Genomic DNA, 24,333 nt, shown 5'->3' with positions numbered 1-24,333 from the left:
GCCCTACTAGCCCAGTGTTTACTGACTTATTTCCTAGCAAAACACATCTGAAGCAGGAGGGAAGGGTCAGTCTGCATTTCCTTTGGGCGGGTGATGACATTTTGATGGCATGTTTTGACATCACAGCATACTAGTCCCCTTTTAACAAACTCACAAGGCAGGCAGGCACCCCACTTCCACGGTTTTGTTTTTAGCTGACTGTGGCTATCCCTACTCGGGGAGTCTGAGCCGTTCACAGCTGGAGAACCGGCCCACAACGTAACAGACACACCGCGTTTCACACGCGTGTGCAACCAGAGTGCACGCCCACACGGAATACAGACAACGTAACCCCCAGAGGACACGTCTATACACAAGACACCTGTGCACTGGCCCTGGGTGCGCACGGGCACACGCAGCTCCACACAACGTAAGACCTCACCCGCCCTGACTCCTAGCCCGAGAGGGGTGGGGGGAATGGAATGGAGTGGGGAATGCTGATTGGTCCCAGCTCCACTCACGTCCCCGCCTCACCTGTCTCGGGGCGCTGCTGGAGTCACGTGCAGGTTTGTCATCCCCGCCCCTGCCTCTCGTTGATTGGCTGAGTGTTTCCTCTGTGCTCTCATCTCATTGGTGAGTGGCGCCCTCAGTCCCCGCCGGGCGTTAGATTTCCGGGGGAGGGAAGGGGAAGTGGCGGTCTCGGACCGGAAGTTGTCCTCGCTCGCGCCCCGGCCGTTGCCCGTCGCGCTCCGTGTCCGTTGCTGCCATGGCCGAGTTCGATCTGTTCGGCGCGCCGCCCGCCCAGCCGCCGGCCGGGGACAGCCCCGGCGTGGGGAACGGGGCGCTGAGCGGCGGCGAGGAGGACCCGGCCGCCGCCTTCCTGGCCCAGCAGGAGAGCGAGATCGCGGGCATCGAGAACGACGAGGGCTTCAGCATCCTGGAGAGCGGCGAGGTGCCGGCGGGGCTGCAGGGCCACGGCGGGCCCGCGCCGGGTAGGGCTGCGGGGACGGGGGGGGGCTGGTCTCTGCGCTCCCCCCCCCCGCGGGGGTTGATTCCCGCGGGGCCAGGGCGGGCCTCGGAGCTGGGCGGCTCGTGGGCCGGGCCAGGGGCGCCCCGTCCGCCGCACCAGCTGTTCCCACTCCACAGCATCGACCGGGCCGCTCTGCAGCCAGGCTGGGGACGTGGCACGCCGGCCCGTAGCCGCCGCTGTCCCCCCGGGAGTCGGGACCTGCCCGCGCCAACCTCCTGGCCCGGGGACCATGGCGAGTTCCTGTGGCTCTGACACCTCGAGTTCTCTGGGCCTTTCACCTCTCCCGTGGCAGCCCTCGGGCGCAGCTGCACTGGGCAGCTGAGTGCAGGAGCCGTTGTTACATCTGCCTGGGGCCCTAATTGCCCATAGAGTCCTGCAGAGGAACGGATACCACGTATTGTGGCTAATAACCTCACTCCCATTATTAGAGTGGCAGTGCTGTAGTTGCAACGTGTCTTGCTTTGTGTAGTGCTCGTACACTGAATAGGCATCTTATAAAGCAGAATTTCACGGGGAAAAGTGTTTTCTGTAGGCAGATGTGCTGTGCTGAAAAAATGTCTGTTTGGCCCTTCACTTCAGTGTGGTGCACTGTATAAGCCTCCCATATCAGTGCATGATATCACTTCTCCTACAAGTGTTGAAAGTAGTACCTGTTTAAACTACTAAATCAAATGAAGTTTAGCAATTGCAAATTAAACTTAATGTAAATTGTAGAATTTCTGGTTTGCTTATTAATATTGCTTTAAAATAGTGAATTGTTTAACATTTTAAAAGCAGCAAAGAATCCTGTGGCACCTTATAGACTAACAGACGTTTTGAAGCATGAGCTTTCGTGGGTGAATACCCCCTTCCTCAGATGCATGTAATGGCCATTACATTGCATTACATGCATCTGAGGAAGTGGGTATTCACCCACGAAAGCTCATGCTCCAAAACGTCTGTTAGTCTATAAGGTGCCACAGGATTCTTTGCTGCTTTTACAGATCCAGACTAACACGGCTACCCTCTGATACTTAACATTTTAAGAGTATCTTAACTTTCCTTATCTTGCAGAATGAATTCTTCAGTGCTGTACCTATAGCTTAATAATGGTATTTTCCCCATCTATGTGTGATTGGTTTGAAAGGACCATTATTAGCCTCAGTTTATGGACTTGCAAACCAAAACATTGCTGCTTAAAACAGCATGATGGACCTGTATTGTATTTAACGCTTCAGTCTTAATTTTGTGAATCTTTAGCTTTACTTTGAACTGGTCAGGATTCCTGATTCCCAAATAGACCAATGTACAGTGGATATTGGAACACGGAGATTTGTTGAAGGATGCATAGAAGCTGCAGGCTTGATGTCACTAAATTAATACATTCTATAAAGTTGAAAAGATTGAACAGCAGAATCCTTGATATTACCTCCAGAACTGGAGTTGCGTCCTCCAGGTTTAGTTAAACATTCTTCTTTTAGATGAGAAGTGGAGGCTTTGAACCTGATGTAGAAAAGAGCAATTCCTATTGAGAATGTTGATCGCTTATGAAAATCTGGCCATTTCATTTAGGTGCACAAACAGAAGCTGATGTTGAGCTTGTCTGAAAAATGTAGATGAGACTTGCTGATCCTATATCCATTCCACCAAGGACAAGCTAAGCTCTGAAGCATTTGGATCGCCTCTTTCAGTATGGTGTTTTTGGCCACTGGGCTAATATTTAATTTATGTAGCCTTCAGTCATTGTTTCTTAGTAACCTTTGTACCTCCTCCTAACTTAGAAAAATTGCCTTTGCATAATACATGCTGCTGCTTCTTCAAAGAAAGGTGCTCTTTGTATTTCTTAACGAGCTAAAATTTGATGAAATATTAGTTGAGTGTGTTGGCCTTACGCTTCGTGCATACATGGAGAAATGTGTAACTGTGTCAGTCTCAGGATATTGGAGAGACAAGGTGGGAGAGGTGTTATCTTTTATTGGACCAATATCTGTTGGTGAGAGAGACAAGCTTTTGAGCCGCACAGAGCTCTTCAGGTGACCATCTTATCACCAACAGATGTTGGTCCAATAAAAGAGATGACCGTACCCACCTTGTGTCTCCATTACACTTTTATGGGTACTCAGACTTTGCTAGACTTGCTACTTGTTTCTGTATTTTAAGTTGACTAATATAATGCATTTTTAAGTACTTGATGTTTTAATCCATCTCAAATATACAGAAATAGGATTTTTTTTTATAGCTTTGAAGTTGGAGATGTGCTGAATGATTGAGTTTGCGTTTTCTTATCTCATATGGTCCCTTAACTGAACACTTCTACTGTGAAGACACTGTAGAGTCTAGCTGGGATGACTAGGTGGACTGTGGAAGAGCATGAGACTTCCAAATGTAAAGCTTCCATGGTGCTTACTATTCCATTAAGGGCTACTTCTAAAGTAGTCACGGATGCAGCCCTTCTTTCCCAGTGCTCACAATGGAGCATAAACTCTCCTGTGTTGAGTATTCTAACAACTTTCTGCTAGGGATGTTTACATGGGAGTAACTTCCTGAGCTCTGGTGTTTGGTCCTGGCTTCTATTTCCTGCCCCATGTCCATCCTGCTGATAGCAAATAGTGCCTGTATAGATGAGTGACTTCACAGAGCACTCCGACTTCAACCAGGAATAAGCAGCAGATGAGTTTTTAAGGAACATGCACTTCATTTTTTATCATGAAATCTTTGATAACCTAATGGGTGTAAGCATAGATTTCAATGTCTTCCACTGTGCAGGTCTCTAAACAACATACAGCTGGAACTTCTTCCCAGCCTAAGTGACTTCCTAAAAGGCAAGAAACAACTTCTTTAATTTCACAGAAAAGTACTTCCTCTATGGGAAGCTTCCTCATGTCCCCTACGATCTTTCCTGTCTCCAGCAGAGCAACTCTGAAATAAATAGATCTAAAGTCAGCCTTTGCGCCACATCCATAGTGTGGCCGTCACACTGTTATGATTCCTCCTCTAATACAGAGAACCCTGCTGAACCTTCCAAAACTAATTCGGCTTGATATGAAAACCTCTAATTTTTTAGTAAGCCTCTCTTTTTAAATGACACGTTCACACTTCTGACATCCATATAGAAAAGATACAAATCTGTTGCTAATAGAGTCTCGAACAAATGAGTAGAAAAGAGGATTATAAAATAGAACTTCATAGTTTAGTTGGGAAGATCAGTCATTCAGTTCCACTTGAATTAAATGTAATGGGTGTTCTTCCCCAAAAGCCAGTACAGAAGGCTGACTTTCAGTTTGAGTTGCTGTAATTAGTTCTGATGACACCAAGAATTTGAACCTTCCTACTGCCCTGCTTCTCTGGGAGGTGAGGTTACTCAGAATCCTTAGTTCCACCTCTGACTATAAAATTGCATAAAGGTTGAAACAAAAGGGGAATCAGGACAGCTGTCAAATTCTTGGTGAGATGTAATAGTTTTGCACAAGACCCAATAGAAGTAATTAGCTAACTGCAAGCAAACTGCTTTTTGCATTGTGTTCATCTTAAATAAGCGCAGCAGCAGGGGATTTGTGGATTTACTTTTTTTAACTTTAATCATTTGAACTGCCTTAGATACCGATCATACCAAATAGGATGAGTTGTATGTAAGGCTGTATTACCAGAGTAGAATCAGGCTTTATGCAGTAGTCATGAAATAAGATTATAGGTGCCTCCATAGGAAATAACAAATTACAATGTAAGAAATGAAATTGTGCAGTGAAAAGTAATTACCAGCTTCAGCTTGGGTGTTTGTGAAAGGTGTGCTGGAGCAGCTTGGAAGTATGCTTTTAAATAAATAAATAATTTTAAAGAAGTGCAGCATTAAACTGTCTTAGGCATGTGAAAGAAATTCCACTCTAGTGTTATGTTCAGTTAAAAATCAAACCAATGGATGGTGGAACATTACAAGATATGGTGGAGCCATATCAAACATTTGACCAATTTTGACCCTCGCTATGTCTCTTGTTAGGCACCCCTTCCCCAGTTACACGCCTGTGCCTGTGTTTCTGTGTGGAAATCCCATAATCCACACCACTCTCTCCCTGGTTCCCCAGATCACAGCATCCCCATCTACTAGTTGTTCCCACAGCTAGGCCAACTGGGTCCCTGCTTTAGGCTTCCTCTGCCATAGGAACATAACAGGGAAAGGGTTAAAACAATGAAAGGATTCACTGTTATCCATTTGAGCACTGACAACTGAACTGCAGTAACTGCCTGGTTATCTGTGGAGAGCTCCAGCTAGAATTAACCTTTAGTTTTCCATAGAGCAAGCTATTCATAAGTTGATATTCCCTATTTTCTAAGGTTGCAAAGACCTTCTAGTAGAACAAAGGGTAAAGACCTGCTTGCTTTTTTTGAGGTACAGTTCAGATTATGAAAACAAACTGCCTGGATATTAATCTTTTCTTGCTATAGAAGTTAACTGTGTCAGCATGTCAGCATTTTTTTTTCCATAAGAAACACTGTGGAAACCAACACCACACTAAGCTATATTGGTGGCTCACGCATACGGCTGCAATTTAGTAATGGAATCCGAAATCTCCAAAGGCCTCTGACTTCAGCCAGCCTCAGCTGGGAGCTGCAGGGTCCAGGAGCTCCTGGTTGACAAGGGCCCTGCAGCTGGGAGCTGCTGTAGGAGGGGGACCATGTAGTTCTGGACCCTTGTGTGCTGGGGACCCCTGTAGCTCCAAGCCCATGGCAGATGCCCAGAATCCCCATTTTTGTCATGAATATTTTCAGTAAGTCAGGGACAGGTCACGGGTGTCTGAATTTTTCATTATTGCCCATGACCTGTCCACATTTACTAAATATCTATGACCAAAATCTTAGCCTTACTCATATACAGTGCATTCCAAAACAGTTGCTACTCAGTTAATGGGAGACTAGTAAATACAACATGATTACTTGCAGAGTTGGAAAAACTGCTTACTGGTGTGCCCTACTGTGGATGTCAGTGGTGTCTAAAGAAGGCTATGTGGGCTCTCTTTGGTTGTTAATCTTCTTTCCAGTCACTTTCACATTTTTCACAGGGAGTTGCACTACCCCATTACTGTTCTTTGAGTGTGAAGTGTCTCTTCTGGAAGTGTTTCATAATGATGTGGCTTGAAGTTGGTGGAATGCTTAATTTAGACAGTAAATTGTATGTTTATCTTCAGGCTGCAAGGCAATGTGAGGTGGCTGTGCCTGTCTGATAGGCACCCTGCAAGCTAGATCAGAATTACAGCCTAAGAGGACAATAGCCACTTAACACTTTTTTTTTTTATTGGTCTGCTGTTGCTTCTGCAAATAACAGTTAGGTCTGAATTCAGAAAAAATAAGTCTAATCTTTTTGCAGTTGTAAAGTTAAACTACAGTGTGCAGTATACTACTGTGGGAGAGTGTGTGTATACATATGGATATAGATCACACACACTCACTCCTGCTATGTGAGAGTGTCTGTGTAACCTCCCTCAAAGGTCTCTGCAAACATCTGGAGGAGGAGACTTCCAGTTGCTGTCTTATGAGACAGGGGTTATATTGAAAACCTGGTAAGAGTTAATGAGCCCTGAAGGGTAACTTGCTGTTCTCTGGGGAGAGAGCAGGGTCTAGAATCTACTTTTGTAGACCCTCTGTTTGCAGTTATCTTTAGTAGCAGGGGAAAAAAGGCATAACTGAAATTGGAGGTTTGGGGGTTGGAGAAAGCGGAAGGTTTCAGGTGGGCTCCCTCCTGAATGACTGACTGTGTGGGGGCTGGGATACTTGAGTCTTCACTTGATTCTCTCCTGTGGAAGAAGTAATGTTGTAGAGCAGGTATTAAGTTGCAGCCTACCAAGAAATGGAGGCGCTAGTGGAACCTTGTGTAGGGGTGAGGTGGGGTGGTGTCTGGCTTGTCTGTTCTTCTGTTACTGCAACTCATCAATTCTGGCTGATATGAAGAAAGCTGGGGGAGAGGAGTGGAACAAGAAACAAATCAAGTCTTCCTAAGAGAGCATATCCTAAATGCACTGTTTTGCAAGTGCATTTACCAATCCCCCCCCCCCCCAATGACTATGAAGCTGCTGTTATTCCCCCATCTGGGGTTAATGCGAAGATGTCAGTGTTAAAGTGCAAGAATCTCAGGGTGTTTGCTGAGCTGACGTCTTCTAGAATCTCCTTAAAACTTCTAGTGCTTGCAGGTTTACTGGGCATTGGCTTACAGCTTAATGTCCATCACACTTGTATGTTATATTAACTAGTGTAGTTTGCAAGGAAGGAAAAACAGTTCAACCACGTTAATTAGATGGGACCTTGACAAGGTGGAAAGGCCCATCTCCAAAAGCTACTGTTCAGTGTTGTCAGTCCTTTAACTAGTCAGCGCCTGCATTGACTTGCTGTAGTGAGAGCTTACACAGGGAGCCAACCAGTTAATAAACAGAGTAGTCAGACAGCATGACTGCAAAGAGAACTGTTTAACATTAGGTGTATCAGCTGGGTATGTTCCGTTGTAGCCTTTCCAAGGAATTCTGGTCCTATAAATAGTGTCAAGTTTCACAATCGCACTAATACATCTCAGAAGGGGAAATGAGATGTCATCATTAAAAGGAGCTTCTGAGCTCGCTATGTGGCATAGTGCCCCTCTGTAGGGGAGAGATGCTTGAGTAGGAAAGCAGGTCTCATATATTCCTAACGCAGTTGCTTAAATTTGGCCAATTATTTAGGGTAACATGATGGTGACTTCTCTTTTTGGCTTTTTTTAAACAACGAGGTCTCTTTCAGCTTGAAGGAATTTATCAGAAAATGAAACGCTTCTTCTGCTGCTTCTGTTTAAATTAATAATTTAACATTGGGCAAGAAGTGTCTTCAGTTTCCAAATTCCACTAGGCTTTTCTTTTCTGGTGATGCATATAGAGACCACTCCTATGGGATGGTAAAGTCATCTGCAAAATCTAGTTGGGGAGTTTGTTTGTTTTTAAGTACACTAGAAAGGAAGCTTCAGAACTGTAAAAAGACGTTTTACTCAGAAAAACAGGGTAGCAGACTAACCTGTTTAAAGGACAGGAAACTTGAAGTTGCCACCTAGTCTCCTCAACTGCCCTGTTCTTGAGTGGGCTGCTCAGTACTGGTGGGGTTTCAGATCCCTAAACTTGTAGAAATCTTGGGTTCTATGCAAATCTTGTGAACACCTGTTAGAAGCCATGGCCATCTGCAGAATTACTGTATGTCATACTGGGTTCCTGGCTGCCCTGTCATGGTCCCTGCAGGGACTGCTTTCCTAAATTGACAGTAAGCCCTGGGGGTGGGTCAGGGGTGTGATGAATAGGATGGTTTGCTGATGTAGGTAACCCCTGTCCCTTTTTCAGGAGGACAGCGAGTGGCTGTAGTACCCTTCCCTTCCTGAATGTGTAGAGACCAGTTGAGCAGGTTTCATATGAAAGGACTTCATCCTCCTCTTGCTAGGAGAGCATGCCACAGAATCCCTTCCACGTGCTGTGGGGCTTTTCTGTGTAATGAAGGGGAACACTTGGTTTAATAGACTACGAGATTGGAGTGGGGGTTAGAACAGGTATTCAACAGAGTAACCCCTCAAGGCAAGGAGTGCTCAAGGTAGCTGCAATTAGGAATAATAGAACAAAAGTTGGAAAAATGCTAAATCTGAGCGGTATGTGTGAAGACTTGAGTATAGTGTTTGACACAATTTGGGCAGTGCTGTGGAAAACCACCCTGATTAGTCAGAGATGGGCTAAATCAAGGGCACATCACTGAACACTTTGGAAGTAATTGAATTAAACACTAATTGTCAGTAGGGCATGACAAAGCTAAGTGGGAGTTGATAGCACTAACGGGTGGACTTTCATGCCACCAGTACGTGGTTTTGTGTCGGTGATTGAGAAGTGTCTTACTAAAGAGAAACCTGATGAAATTGGTTCTGAACTGTTGTCCATGAAGAGATTCTTGACCTCTACCAATTGGGCCTTACCTTGGGGTATCTGGTACCCTATATAAAGAGCCTTACTGCCCCATGTGAAGACGTAGCCTTAACTCTCAAATTTACAAATCAGATTTGAGAGCTGCCCAAAGGCTGGGCTGGGACAGCAAACATTAGAGACATTTCCTTGCTTTGTTTGTGCTCTTCTAGATGCCTGTTTATTGCAATCTGAATTAAAATATTTTCTCATGAAGTCCTCTTTCAGGACCTGTGTTCCCTCTCCCTCTTTAAGCTAGCCCTATATTTTCATTTGGCCATTGTCTCTCTCTGAAATGTGTAGAGGAAATTCTTCAGGGCTCTTAAGAGGCATTTCTCGCACTCTTCTCTCCCCCACCCCCATCACATAGTGGGATATCTAAGGGTATGTCTACACTATATGAAATTAGGTTGAATTTATAGAAGTCGTTTTTTTTGTTTTTAGGAATCAATTTTAGACAGTCAATTGTGTCCCCACTTAAGGCCATTAACTCGGCAGAGTTTGTCCACAGTACAAGGCTAGTGTTGCCTTCCAGAGCGTTGCACTATGGTAGCTTTCCCACAGTCTCTGCCGCCCACTGGAATTCTGGGTTGAGATCCCAGTGCCCATTCTGGGTTGAGATCCCAATGGCTGATGCCGCAAAAACAGTAATGCAGGTGGTTCTGGGTACATGTCGTCAATATCTTTTTTGAATTGTGACCACACTACCCCAAATTCAACCCGGCAAGGTTGATTTCAGCACTAATCCCCTTGTTGGGGGAGGAGTACAGAAATTGATTTTAAGAGCCCTCTAAGTCGGGGGGGGGGGAGAGGAAACAGCTTCGTCGTGTGGACGGGTGCAGGGTTAAATCAATATAACACGTAGTGTAGACCAGGGCTAAGGAAGTTCTCTAACTCCAGCTTCTCAGAGCTTTGAGTGTTTTTCTTCAGGTTTTGCCTGCCTTCTGCAGCTCAGATCCGCTAACATTTAATTGACTCTGGGATTCATTTGTTACATCTCAAAATGCATTGCATACCAGAGTGTCAGATCTCTGCCTCGCTGAGACTGTTACACCATGGAGAGATTAGGTCCCCCAAAGTGCCAGTATGCACCACAAGATTGGTTACTGGAGGTTCTTCAGGATGCAGTGGCACAGGCAGTTCTTGTAGCCTGTCTGTCTAAATCTGCCACTGGCTTTGGAGCCAGTGAGCGGCTTTGATATTGTTTTTGCCTGATGGAAAGACTCCCAGGCAGGATATATTTAAGGAAAGCAGACAGACTCTTCATGTGTCAAGAGCAAAGGCTGTCTGTCTGCTGCACAACTCAGCATTATTTGTACTGGGTCCAAGGCTGGCAAGCAGACACTTATTCCAGACCGCTGATACTGAATTATGCAAACACTCTACCTGAATAAAGTTGCAATAAGAGAATGCTTGGCTTCTAGTACTGCTTCTATTTTAGTCCTTTTGTGTTTGGCTTGTGGTGAATATTGGTACTGTATACAGAAGAGGGAATGGTGGTCTGCATGGATGAGATGGGGGTCAGTATGCTGACTTCGAGCTTCTCAAAATTTGCAACTGGAATACAAAGAACTAACATGCAGAAAGTAATTTACTACTGTCTTTACTGCTTTCTAATGTTAAGAGGATTGCTTTACAATGTCTAGACACAAATAGTCTTAAAATGCAAAGGTGCACATACATTCTTCTTGGGGACATTGTGTTCATAGTTCTAATCAGCAATATTTGTGTGTGTGTGTGGTATTGAAATTCATCTGCAGAGGCCATCTGTTTCTGCAGCCATGTAATTATATATGAAAACGTCAGTTTTCAATATATGCACTCAAAATGCTCCTCCCCATAGTATGTAGGTGCTATAGTGACCTTTAAAGTCTCTCTCTAATATACAATGACATCTAAAAAGCTACATTAAAAATGTTAAAATTGCAGAGCTTGTGCAACCTTAATTGGCTCTCTAATGCGAATGTAATTACATGATCATGTGTTCCACAGGACCCCTGCCTTGTTAGCTCACTGAATGGTAGCTATTGAGAACCGAAATTCCTTGCAAAACTTGCATTTTAAGGATCGCATGAATCACAGTACACACATTTCAACAACACTATACTAAAACTTTAAGCAACTCCTTACTGCTTTGTAATATCTAAAAATATAAGAATGGCTGTGCTGGGTCTCACCTATTGTCCCCCAGTATACGATCTTCCAACAGTGGTTGGTGCCAATGCTTGAGAGGGAATGGACAGGGCAATTTATCGACTGATCCATTTTCTGTCATCCAGTCCCAGTATCTGGCAGGCAGATGTTTAAGGCCAACCAGAGCATGGGGTTGTGTACCTATCCTCCATGAATTATTTAGTTCTGGCTTTCACACGATCCTCTGGCAGAGTTCCACAGGTTAATGGTGTGTTGTGTGAAGAAATACTTAATTTTTTTTTAAAAAAACCTGCCTGTTAATTCCATTGGAATTCCTGGAATTAATTTATATGAAGAGATAAGAAATTGAATAAAGAAGTATTATTTCCCACCAGTCGTCATTTGATAGACATATTCCTCTCACTAGTCTTTTTTTTCCTAAACTGAACAGTTCTCAGGCCATGGCTACACTGGCACTTTACAGCGCTGCAATTTTCGTGCTCAGGGGTGTGAAAAAACACACCCCTGAGCGCTGCAAGATACAGCGCTGTAAAGCACCAGTGTAATCAGTGCTGGGAGCGCGGATCCCAGCGCTGCAAGCTACACCCGTAAGGGATGTGGTTTATGTGCAGTGCTGGGAGAGCTCTCTCCCAGCGCTGGCGCTCCGACTTCACTCACACACTTCAAAGCGCTGCCTCGGCAGCACTCCGAAATGTCAAGTGTAGCCATACCCTAAGTCTTTTTTAATCTCTCCTCAAATGGAAGCTGGTCCATACCCCTAGTCACTTTTTGTTTATCCTCAGTACCTTTTTCCAATTCTAATATCTTTTTGGAGATGAGGCTACAAGGACTAGAGAGAATTCTTTCCTGGGTGCTGGCTGGTGAGTCTGGCCCACATGCTCAGGGTTTAACTGATCGCCATATATGGGATCAGGAAGGAATTTTCCTCCAGGGCAGATTGGCAGAGGCCCTGGAGGTTTTTTGCCTTCCTCTGCAGCATGGGGCACGGGTCACTTGCTGAAAGATTCTCTGCAGCTTGAAGTCTTCAAACCACAATTTGAGGACTTCAATAACTCAGACATACGTCAGGGGTTTGTTGTTGAAGTGGATGGGTAAGATTCTGTGGTCTACATTGTGCAAGAGGTCAGACTAGATGATCATAATGGTCCCTTCTGACCTTAAAGTCTGAGTCTGACTGCACATGGCATTCAAGGTGTGGGTATACTATGGATTGATATAGAGGCAATATATTTTCTCTTATCTACCACTTTCCTAATGTTTCTGAATGCTAGCTTTTTTTGACTGACTATTGCTGCACATTGAGCAGATGTTTAGAGATCTATCGACAATGACTCCAAGATATCTTTCCTGAGTAGCAACAGCTAATTTAGGCCCCATCATTTTGCAAAGTGTACTTCCAACTATACATACAACGTACATTACTTTGTATTTATCCACACGGAATTTCATCTGCCATTCTATAGCCCTGTCACCCAGTTTTGTGAGATCCCTTTGTAACTCATCCTAGTCATTTTTGGACTTCACTATCTTGAGTAACTTTATATTGTCTAGGCTTATTAGTTGTAACATTTGCAATCGTATTAAGGCTTAGGTATTGTGATTTTAACTCTTGCTCCAAGACCTGTCTAACCTACAGTCACCATTCCCTTACAGATGCTGTTGATGGGGTGATGAATGGAGAGCTCTATCAGGTAATGAAAGGGTATCTATCTTGAACAATAAAAAACCTGTTGGGTGAAATTAGAATACCTCCTAAATGTTAAATGACTTCTCAAAAGCAGTTTCTAGCCTCTTACAGTAGGATTACTTGTAGGTTAAAGTAGCTTTCTTAATCCAAATAGAAATGTTCCCCACTGTTTGCTTTTTTACTACACTTACATCTCCTGACTTATTAACGAAGGGAAAAAACTAATCCAGTCTCTAATCTTGTAATACTCTGTGCGATTCCATAGCTGCCAGGCAATTAGAGTACACTCCATCTTCGGATGAAAGACAAATTACAGCAAAAATCCATGTTGACATCATATTTTAATTGGTAACATGCCTTCCTCTGGGAAGACTGCCATGTACTCAGGTCCCATGTTAGGACTTGAGTTGGTACCTGGGGCTGGCACTGCATTACTAGAGGTAATGTGCTCCGACTAACAAGTTTATTCACAGTCAGCATTGACTAGGCACAAGCTAAAGATTCTGTGGTGTTCCATAAAGAGCAGGGGAGGATTCATTTTGGCAAATTAAGTGTTCAAGCATTTTTTAAGTTATAAGACAATCTCATGTTGAATTTTTATAAATTAAATTTTCACAGTTGTGGGGACTTACAGGGAGGTGTCAGACGATTATTGACCATGGATTTTAAGATTCAAAAAGTTAAAGCTTTATCACCATTAAAACACTGACATCACATGTCCAAATATGTAAAGTAAATATCCTTAGAAAATGTTACTTGACAACTTAGTTTTTCTTTGTCCATCTATTTAACTTCAGTTATCAATGGAAAAACTTGTCAATTTGTGTATATATCTGTTTACCAATATTTGCTGCTTAAAAATCCAGTCTCTCTAAGCATAGAGAACATTTGTCAAGACAAGTATCTTAACATTAAACTGTTCCTTATAACATATAAAACCCAGTCTGTATCCTATGCTCACTGCATTATCAGATCCAAACTCATTGTGTTTACTGTGCTTTTAAAATAGCTTGGGTGAAAGCTGTGAGCAGAGTTCTGAACCACTAGCCAAATAGTCCATTACTGTCCAATATGAAAGAATTACAATGGACACCAGTTTATCAAGTGGCAAAACAGAACAGATATTGCTAAGACCTCTTAAATAGGGACAGTAGTGTATATGGCTGGCTAACCCACTCCACAAACTGCTTTTAAAAAGTCTCTGGTACAGGTTTGATCAGAATGCTGTAAGTCTACGTAACTTCATTGTAACCTAAATCTGTCTTGGTGGTTAATTTCAAGTATGCAAGTTGTTGATGCTGTTGCAAAGGATTTGTTAGATGACCCTGTTCAGATGAGTGGTTGGCCTTTGGTCTAGCCACTTCTGCCATAGGTGAACACTTCATTTCTCAATGTCACTTGAGGCTTCAGCGCAATGTAGATCTGTGGACTTTTCCTTGTGACTGGCAATGGGAAAGCTAAACTACTAGCCGGTCTTTATGTACAATGTGGCTGAGATGCAAAATGAGATCTCGAGTTCTAATTCTAGCACTATCACTCACTGTACCCTTGGAAGGAATTTTTTCCCCCTTGTGTGCAATGGCAACAACACCCAAGTATAGAAGATGAATGGTATTTTCAGAGCTTTGAACATGTTAATTAACTCCTCTTTAGTAAGAAAAGCAGCCAAGGAAACTTCACTAATTGCTTGCTTATCCTCTTTAGTCCCCTCTGGCCATGCCCAACCCCTTGTCCAAACACCGTTTTTATCAAAGCAGTTAATAGTGCCTTGTCCACCATGAATTTGTAATTGTACAAATCTTCTCCCTAGCCTAAGATTCCAGCTGATTTCTCCAGTAAAGCACTAACCCTACTGCAAACCTCTCCTTGCTAGTTACCCTTGTTCATAATCCACTAGAAGCATTTGTTGCTGGCATGCCCTGTTAGCACTCGAGAAGGCTGTTCTTGGGCATTTCTAAGGTACCCATTACATTTTTGTGTTAAAGGTATTTAAAATGTTCATATTCTTGTTTAAGACTTTCCAATTGTTTCCTCTTTTTAAGGAGAGCAATGGGCCAACAGACTGCTATGCCGCTATTTCACATGTGGATCGACTGCAGTCAGAACCAGAGAGTATCCGTAAATGGAGAGAGGAGCAAAAGGAACGCCTAGAAGTCCTTGGTAAAGAAAATCATGAGGTTTCTGTATTTCTGCAGGGCTTGCTGTTAAAAATTCAACTTTTGTATGAAGGAATCAAGGTAGAATTTGAAGTGTCACTTGCCTATCTGCCATCTTAAATTCTTAATCCTCAGTTGTTCTTGTTGACAAACACTCTACCCAATCAGACTCCCTGTTAATGGGGAGCTGGCTTGATGCTGCCAACTGGAGGGGAAAATCTCCAGTTGCTTGGGCATCTGAGATTTCCAGCTCTGTTTTAAAGCTGGAAAACCTGGCCACTACAATATTGCCCCTTCTTAACCAATAGTGACCTTCACATTGGCAGACTTGAATGGTGTCTTGCACACAACAGTACCCTCCTGCCTGAAACCTGTCACGGAGAAAGCCCTTCTGAAAGGAAAGAGGCTGAGCAGAGATCCCTCTGCTCTTCATTCTCCAGCCTGCCTGGAAGGGGTTTCAGCACTGCTACATGCCAGAACCTCTGGGTGACAGGCAGAAGAATCTGCTTTCAGAGTTCAGCTCTGCCCAGCATACCGAGTATGGTGTAAGTGGCTTATACAGGTTAGCCACTTATGGACCACCCCCTTGCTGTCTTTTTTGGGGTCTGTTGCTACTGTATCAAATTTCATAAAGGAGTTCAACTGAAGCTAACACATCTGAGTGACCAGCCTCATGTGTTAACGGGTATCAAAAGGAAAACAACCCCAGCCTCCCTTCTGCCAGCAAGGAATGGTGGTGAGCATGGTGCCAGTCTGCCTCTCATTACCATGTGCTCCAGTGCTCTGTTAGAGACTGGGTAAATGAAGTCATTTATTACCAAAAGGATCTTAGCGGTTGGTTTAAAACTAATTAAACAAAATGATGTCATCACCTAGTGACCTGTCAACTGACTGCTTGGAAGGAATTCCTTCCAATGTGAATGCTATCGCCTAGGCAAGCAGGTTAGCCTGGCCAGCTTCAAGCTGGGGAGAATGTGTTGTACTTCATGAGATACCAGGAGAGCCACTGAAGTCAGTGTAGTAGCAACCCTTGCCTTCAGTGGGATAATATTGCTGTTTCTGCACTACTCGTTGGAGTGGATGGAGTTGGCCTTATGTAAAATAAGTGTGTGCCTCTTTTAGGCCTTTTTGTGGGTGCCAGGCCCCCCCAGTTTGCTTCACCAGGCATTGAAGAGGTATTTGACGTAAGGAACACGGTTAGCAGCACAGAGAGCTAAAAGGGGATCACCCCCTCACTGCCTGGCTGGCACTGTCCTTCTCTGCCTTGGCTGCATGCCAGAAGTATGGCTAGCCAACCAGGTTTTTGAGAACCTAGTTTAGGAAAGTGACAAGTACCATCTTGGTTTTTAAAGTGGCTGCTAATGGAATTGTGCTTTCCAGTAGATATCACCAGATGAAAGCCCCTGGCATGTTCACTGAACTTGCTCTTCTAAATTCTAAGCCCCACAAAGATCTGTAGTGGCCAGCTTCTGCTTCACTGATGCCCAATAAGTACCATTCTGGTGCTGGTACAGCTGCCGTAAGAAGTTGGGGAAATACATTAGGCAAGACAACTGCTTTACTTTCACCCTTTGGCGAAATAAGTGATCAAAAAAAGTAAATGCAGTAATTGGCCAAATTGCATCCAGTTTCAGATTGGCTATGTATAAATAGACTTGATGGGTGTATGGGGAGTAGCTATTAGCTAGTCTGCAAAAAGGATTAACACAAGGCTATTGCACATGGCTACTTTTGCAGCATGCCTTCACTAGCCAAGCTCAGTAGCACATTGAGCCTGTCCTCAAAGAGGAGGTAACCTTGAAGTGGCGACATTTTGCCTCTTGTATGAGGAAAATTTCAACAGGAAATAAATGTCTTTGGCATAAAGCGATAGCTGATGGTACTCCTTCCTTGAAGGGTTCTGTAGTGAGATGCCTTGACATTTTTACACTTCCCTTGTCTGATCAGATTGGGTCACAGTACCATTTAACTGGTGCACCATTTAAATCATCATATGAGGTTCCTGTCTGAAGTCTCAAACACTGCAAGAGCCCCAAAATGCATGATGTTGGTTTACAAGCCATGTTATGGCATCTCTTAAATCTTCAGATGCCAACTCTCGAAAGCAGGAAGCAGAATGGAAAGAGAAGGCGATAAAGGAGTTAGAAGAATGGTATGCAAGGCAAGATGAACAGTTACAGAAAACAAAAGCCAACAACCGGTAAGGATTTTCTGTAGCTCTTTGGAATGGTTGAGGTTTGTGGAAGGAATTGAAACATAGCCAGAGTGCTGTTGGCATCTTGTATACTTGTCTATATCCACTGTCAGACTAAAGATACGCTGGTGCTTTTGGTCCTCCAGTGCAACTCTTAGGTATTCAGCAGTAAGACTTGTGAGAGCAGTTCTTCTTATCAGCGGCCTTATGGTAAGTGCCATGAGGATGTTCTTGAGACCTGTAGTTGTGGCCTAGTGCATCAGTGTAGTTGGAGCCAGCACAATTAGCAACAGTAAGATTTTTAACTTGCGCTTCATGGCCTGCTCAGCTTAGGTGGCAAGAACATCATCTTTTTTTGGCTTTCCCACAATAACCTCTCAATACCTCGGCACCCTCACAGGATAGGTTAAACAAACCCCAGCAATTAATCATCTTGTTCTTGCCAACTGGGTGGGCAGAGACTTGATTTCCCCCCCCCCCCCTCAAATGGAAGGTGTCAGTACCCCATGAGGGGTGACCTCCTATCCTAGATAACATTCTAGTGACAGGATCTGTGGCGCGGCAGACTTTGACCCAAAATCTGACTCTCTGGATTATAATTCTTACCTCTTGAATTTGTAGCCATGTTCCAATGGCTGGAGCAGGGAGATGAGTCTTCAGCCAGAACTCGGTACTGAGTTGCTGTAAACCTGGCCAATAATTCTTAAGCTCTGTTTCTCTCTGTGTATGTGCAGCACGCGTCAAGTGGCAGTGACCAGGATTCATCACTGAATCCGGTCTGTGATTGGATCATTTAGCTTCCCTGGCTTGGGTCAGGTACTGACAGAGAATGAGATGTGAACGCTGATCCATAACCCCTCCTCGGCTGCTGAACAGTGATATAGTAATGACTTTATATGGTCTTAAGAACCTGACTTATGTGTCCATTTTAAAAATTAAGAATAAACTTCTTGTACCAGTCAATGGTTTGACCACTAGACAGCAAAACTATGTTGGAAGTACAGGGACTTGTCAAATGGTCCACTTGGTCTCTTGAAACTTGGGAGTTTCCTGGGGCAACTCCCTCATTGGAACAGGTCAGTCTAACTCCTTATCTCCCCCTCACCTAACCATTGCTCCCAGGTGAGAAACCTCTGCATAATGGGACTGAGAGAGGCAGGCATGGTCCTTTGAGGTGGAAGAGGAGCTGAAGCTCCCATGGGATTGGGAAGAGTCCTATTTTTGTACTAATCAAATGATGGACTTGGGGGACTTCCCCTTGGAACTCTGGCAACACCCCTACTCTTCACTTCTCATGGAAATGAAATTTCCATACTGCTCACCTCTTCCTGTTGAGGGTAGGAGTAACTCATTTCTGGGTAGACTGACCATGAAGTTGAGAATGTCATCAAAGCCTCTCCTTTAGCTAAGTCCTGGAGATCAGGTACTGTAAACCCTCAGATAACTGATGTGAACTCCTTGTAACTGGGGGATGAGCTCAGTTTAGGAAGAGGGGTTCATTTCCCTCCTCCATTGTGGTAATGGTGAACTTGGAGGAGCACTGGCCCAAATGGGTGTGATTGACAGTTTTTACAGCGCTTGGGATGGCTCTTCTGTGAGACTTCCAAGTGGAAAAGTAGTAACTTCAATGATTCCAAACAGGTCTCCAGTATGGTGGACATAAATGCTCAAGCACAGAGTGGCTAAAAATCTCATTTAAAAACAAACAAACAAAAAATTTTTAAATTGCAAGTTTTAGTTGTTTAAATAAACTAAGCTTAGGTCTTAACATAGATTTATTAAAAATAATTTAAAATCAAAAATCTAGAACATAATCTGCCAGGTTTTGAACAATCAAATCACTGAGCTGGTGGAAGTCACTGGCTGAGCACTCAAAACCAGAATCTGTTGAAGTGCTTCATCAGCAGTTGTCTTTTGCAGGTGCAGAGAATTTTTCATTTCAGTTTATTGTTAGTTCAGTGCGGTGACGTCTTCGTTCAAAATTAAGAAACCAATTGAGAGTTGAAAAAGCAGGAAAGTTTTCCATCTTCCAATCTATGGGGGGGGAAAACAGCCTAGATGTGTGAGGATCTACTAGTGCTAAAATCTCAAAGGGTGTGGTGACTAGAAATCAGTTCATGAACTACAAATAATACCTCCTGTTTTTAATAAATGAGTTTGAAATGCAAATGTTTTGATGTCAGCAAATTTCAAGAATTTTATTTATTAAAAGCTAGTTTTGTGCACTTTTAACTTCCGTCTAGACAGAGCTTGACACATCAAGTAATTTCCTTAATCTAGTATATTATTGGTGATACTTTACTTTTTTTTTTAATGTTGAACTATGTAGTTTAAAGATGTATAGATGGATTATATCCTCAGTACTCGCCAAAGCAAGCACCAAATCTAGTGTAAAGGCTATATCTAACCATCAAAATGTTTTAATGGCCGCCAACTAATGAGAATCAACCTTTGGGAATCAATGAGAGCAACAAAAAATAAAAGCTTTAGAAAGCCTGACCTGTGAGGGAAGGCCAGAAAAAGGGCATGTTTAGTTTTGAAGACGTTTTGGGTGGGAGAGAACCTAGCAGCAGTTCTCAGATGTTATCAGTTCTCCATGTTTACCAAAGGTAGGACAAAAAGTAATGTGCATAATCAGCCACAAGGGATATTTACGTTCACTATCCTTCCAGTTCAAAAGTAGTGAAGTATTGGAATTGGCTCCAAGGGAATTCCCATCCCTATCCCCATCAGTGGAGGTTTTAAGAACAGATTGGACAAACATCTGTCAGGGATGGTCCGTGTTTACTTGGTCTTTCCTCAGTGCAGGGGGCTGGACAAGATGACCCCTCCAGGTACTACATTTCCTTGATTCTATGAAAATAAAGTACAAATGAAAACAATTAAATTCACTTAGTTTTTCCTCCTTGCTGTAAAATCAGTGATTTAAACAGCTTTGATTTAAATGAGTCCACCCTGACGACCTAACTCCCTGAGCTAGTTCAGAGACTGCAGCTAGATATCTCAGTTTATTGAGCCGTTCTTCCCTGGGGAAAACTTGAGGCAGAACATGCAACTGAATATTAGTCACTTCCCAGCTCAGCGTACTGACTAACTTCAGATTGTCTGATTTGGTTTATCGTTTCATACCGTTCTCTTGTTTTACCTAACCTGTCTTCTGCTGTATTCTCTGCTTCTCATCCTTCTCTCTTTTCTCCTGCCTGCTTGCCTTCCTCTTGGACTACTTGCTGCCTAGGGTGGCAGATGAAGCTTTCTACAAACAACCCTTCGCTGACGTGATTGGTTATGTGTATGTTGCCTAACTACTAATTATCTGTCTGTCTGATCCTCTTCATTATCCTTCAGAGACAGTTAATGTTCTGTCTGGTGACTACATGAAACTGAGCATTTGGAGTCCAGCATCAAAGGCTGATGGGTGTCTATATAGTAGTTCTTCCTACAGTACAGCAGGGTATTTGAGCTGCAATACTGAAGAGTGAAATGTCATCTTGATCTGTAGAGGGTCACCGGAGACGTACTAACCCATGCAGCATGCATGCCACCAGTAATACACTGCTGGTAAAGCAGAATACAAGCTAAAGGACATCAAGACTAAAATCTGCTTCCAGGCAATGGAAGCTTGGTTGCACACTAAGGTGTATTAGGAGCATGGAGGTAACAAACCTCTCTGGTGCTGGTGCTTTCTCACCCAGATGCTGCTTTTGTACAGCCAAGATGTATAAGCTGTTCAATAGGAAAGTTGCTTTTCTCTGAACTAACACTTGCGGCTGGAAGGCTCAATTTGAGGGAGGTATAAAAGGGTTTCACTTGACTGTCCGAGGTGCTGAGCACTTACAGCTCCTGTTGAAGTCAGCGAGAAGGTCAGATGCTCAGCACCTCTGGAAAATCAGGCCAGTTATTTAGTGCTTAACTCTGTGCACTCAACTGTGGAAAAAGGTAGGCCTTCCTGTGCAGTCAGGGTGGTGGGGAGGAAGTTAGGATTGTTTGCCCAGTTTCATCTGTGTAGTATTCCCAGTTTCATCTGTGTAGTATTCCCATTTGGGTAATCTCCCAAAGGATCGAGTGGTGAAAGCTCCATTACGTGCAACATATTAAACCGGACAGCCAGAAGGTTGGAAAACAATGCTGTGTGTGCAGGCAGACAAGCAAGCCCATGGGCCTTTCAGTCTAGCTCTGCTTTGCTAAGTAAAAGCCCTGATCTCCAATCCGCAAGGAAAGATGGGTATTTTCGCTAATGGGTTTAAAGATTACAATGTGGCTTTTTTGGCTTGTTCATATGTTGATTTCTTCCCTTACGTTTATAGACTCGAATTCAAAGCTGACCATTTCAGATACTAAAGCCCCTTTTAAAGATGTACTGGTGAGAACAGTAGTAGGGTTTTGAGTGAATTCAGATTAAAGTTCCAGTGTGGAATTGATGGCCTAACTAGGTGGATGTAAGACGAGACTTGTGAAATGCTGGATTTACAGGTGGTTGACCATGTTCTGAAGTTTCCACCGAAAGCCGTGGAATGAAAACACTTGTTTCCTGTACCAGTCTCCATGTAGCCAATGTGTAATGGCTGCAGACTAAAACTGGCAGCATGTTTCCTGAATGTAGACTGAGCTGCTAGTGCATGTCCAGCTAGCTTATCATCTGCATTAAACTCATTTTCATTTTCTATATCTGACTTAAACTTTCTCTCCTTGTTTCTTTTCTTCTCTTCACCTTTAAGCACAAACATAAGCCATCCTTGCTACAGCCTAGAACAGTTAAGTAAAAATCTTCACTGCCCCCCTTAAGTGTCTTGTCACATGAAGTAGCAGTGTTTGTAGTGACCCTTGTCTTCAGTGGTGTTTGTTCTCAAATCATCCCTGGCCCCAGTGCTGCCCCTTCCCTTCCATAGGAAGATCACTGTCATTGCTTTCTCTGTACTGCTTGTTGGAGTAGATGGATTTGGTTTGATTTCTCTCAAAGTGCTTACTGCTCTTGCCCTTATGCGGCTACCAGGGACCCACAATTCGCTTAATCCAGGCATCGAAGGGTTACACGTGCCTTGGAGCAATGCTGCTAGCAGCACAGGGATGCCAAAAGGATAACGCTGATGCTTATGGTTTCCTAACCTACATGTTGGAAGGAAAGAATTCACTGCGTGCTGTTGGGATAAAAGGGGAACAGTTATCCTTTTAGCTGAACTCAGTGTAACCCTCCCCTTTGCCAAAACATGCCTCAAAGTCTATAGCAGCTGCAAGCATGGAAGCTATGACTCAAATTCCTCTTCGATCCACGCTGCTTCTCTACACCATTGGGAACCATCAGCACACAGTTTTACAATGGCCTGCACGCCCTGGAGTATCTGTAAACCAAATGGAAGTTACTCCTCAATCTTGCACTTCTGTAGATAGTAAACTTCCAGTTGGCAAACATCCAAAGCAAACTGCTAAGAGTTGAAGGCTTCATCAATAGTTAATGTACCAAGGCATTGCTTTAAATTAAATGCCTACATCGGAGTGCCTGAAACTTTTTTACTTGTGTGCAAACTGAGGCCAAGATTGAATAACTACTCTTAAACCAAACACCTGTATTCCAACATTTTACACAGCAATTTTCTACACTGCTTGTGCATAGCAGATTACTGCAACCTGTTCATCTCCAAGGTTGGGGGTAGGGGATCTTAACAATCCTTAATGTTCTCAAGCAGCTGTTAGGTTACACTTTCCTATGAAACATGTAAAATGGAACCCTAGTCTATGGAGGGAAAGGAGTGGCTTCCAGGGGGGTACAGAGCTCACATTAACATGTAGTATTGCATTGCTTCTAGGGCAGCTGAAGAAGCCTTTGTGAATGATGTGGAAGAAATTTCCCCAGGCACAGAGTGGGAACGTGTGGCTCGGCTCTGTGACTTTAATCCCAAGTCTAGTAAGCAGGCGAAAGACGTGTCCCGCATGCGCTCCATCCTTATTTCACTCAAGCAGGCTCCGCTGGTTCGCTGAAGGAAAAGCACAATGGAAACACTACAAATGCAATATCTTAACCTTACTCAGAGAAGCTGTGTTTGCAGTAATTGGATTAATTATGTTTAAATGTGTTTCTTTTTGGACCAAACCTCATAAAGTATCCAGAGTTGATCATTGTTTGTGATTGCATGTTCTTCCTCATGTTTCCTTCCTCTGTCCCAAATGGGAGGAGAGAATCTCCAGAACTGTAGTCTCTCTGTACTCTTGTACACTGAGATGTCACTTTCAACTGTACCGATATTAAAGGTCTGTTAAACAGTTACGTGTGTGTCCTCTTTCATAGACAGAGGGCACTTCCCCACCTCCCCTTCTAAAGGGGAAATTTTCAATCCACATAGTGTCCAGGAGCAAACTTCTGGCCTCATTTATAGTGGCAGTTGAAGATCTAAAGCACTGGCCTCACCCAGTGTGTGTGGAATTATAGTGAAGTGACAGACCACTGTGCAGGAAGACATCTGCTTTGCTGCCTGATGGAAGTGACTGCACCTTTAAAGCCCCCCTGTGGCTCTAATCTCAAGAAATTAAGCCCCTCCTTGCAAGCACCAGTTGAAACTGATTTGGGAACATTAGCTCCATCCTGGCTCTTAGCTCACTAACCTGCCAGATGGAAGCTGTGGGGGAAAGGAGCAGCAATAGAGCCATGCTGCCCACAGACAATCTGCTGATCTAACATTGAAGGCCCCTGCTTATTTTCCCTTCCTGCCCATTTAGAGACAGCTGCTTGTCAGCAATAGGGAAGGGGCAGGCTCATAGGCTTGCTCCTTGGTCTTCTGTGTCCTGTAGACACAGCTGGGGTGGCTGAGAGGAAAGGGAGTGAGGGGGTGACCTCACAGGGTGCTGGGGAGAATAACCTCTGTAAAAGCATTTCCTGTTCTCAAATTTGAATCTGCCATGTGCCAGTTGTGTTGAGTGCCCCTAGTTTGTGTGAGAGAGGTGGAGCAAGAGCTTGTAACTGTATCAAGTCCCATCTTGTTTGCCTTTTGGAGAAAAATTCCCAGTATTCTCAATTGCTCCAAGAGTGCCCAAATGTAGATGATAAAAGGTGCCAAATCTGTCATTCACCTTAAGCATGTACACTTGATTGAGTCATACTGTTCTGTCTCTGCAAGGATGTATGGATATACTGCAACTGCCAACCACATTCACTTCCTTATGGATAAGTGACTATGGGGAGCTCAAACTAGTGCTCCTTCCTTCCACTACCTTTGTAG

General features: G+C 43.7%; 2 protein-coding genes across 6 annotated transcripts in view; one reads left to right on the top strand and one right to left on the bottom strand.

Moving 5' to 3' along the window:
• Nucleotides 1-692: 692 nt before the first annotated feature.
• CLTA (clathrin light chain A) lies at nt 693-23,384 on the top strand. Of its 4 annotated transcripts, XM_030567926.1 has the most exons (7): nt 693-971; nt 12,742-12,779; nt 14,818-14,935; nt 17,020-17,131; nt 20,361-20,414; nt 21,841-21,876; nt 22,927-23,384. In XM_030567926.1, the coding sequence occupies exons 1-7, from the start codon at nt 746-748 to the stop codon at nt 23,096-23,098; spliced, it is 756 nt and encodes a 251-aa protein (XP_030423786.1). In that variant the 5' UTR covers nt 693-745; the 3' UTR covers nt 23,099-23,384. The 4 variants fall into 4 exon arrangements, with proteins under 4 accessions (XP_030423786.1, XP_030423787.1, XP_030423788.1 ...); XM_030567927.1 differs by lacking the exon at nt 21,841-21,876 and having other exon boundaries at nt 694-971; XM_030567928.1 differs by lacking the exon at nt 20,361-20,414 and having other exon boundaries at nt 695-971.
• The window catches only part of GNE (glucosamine (UDP-N-acetyl)-2-epimerase/N-acetylmannosamine kinase), an 82,678-nt gene continuing 75,482 nt past the window's right edge, over nt 17,138-24,333 (bottom strand). The window contains exons 13-14 of one of the 2 annotated variants that reach the window (XR_004001069.1): nt 19,781-19,978; nt 17,138-19,159 (exon numbers count right to left, since the gene is read on the bottom strand). The gene's annotated coding sequence lies outside the window, so the exon portion shown is untranslated. Of the gene's footprint in view, nt 19,979-24,333 lie in introns of both variants that reach the window. The other variant, XM_030567920.1, reaches the window with a different exon arrangement.

This window comes from Gopherus evgoodei, chromosome 6 (genome assembly GCF_007399415.2).
Source record: "Gopherus evgoodei ecotype Sinaloan lineage chromosome 6, rGopEvg1_v1.p, whole genome shotgun sequence".
Classification (NCBI taxonomy): domain Eukaryota; kingdom Metazoa; phylum Chordata; order Testudines; family Testudinidae; genus Gopherus; species Gopherus evgoodei.
Note: the sequence above shows the minus strand (reverse complement) of the source record. Positions and strands in the feature narration are given on the sequence as shown.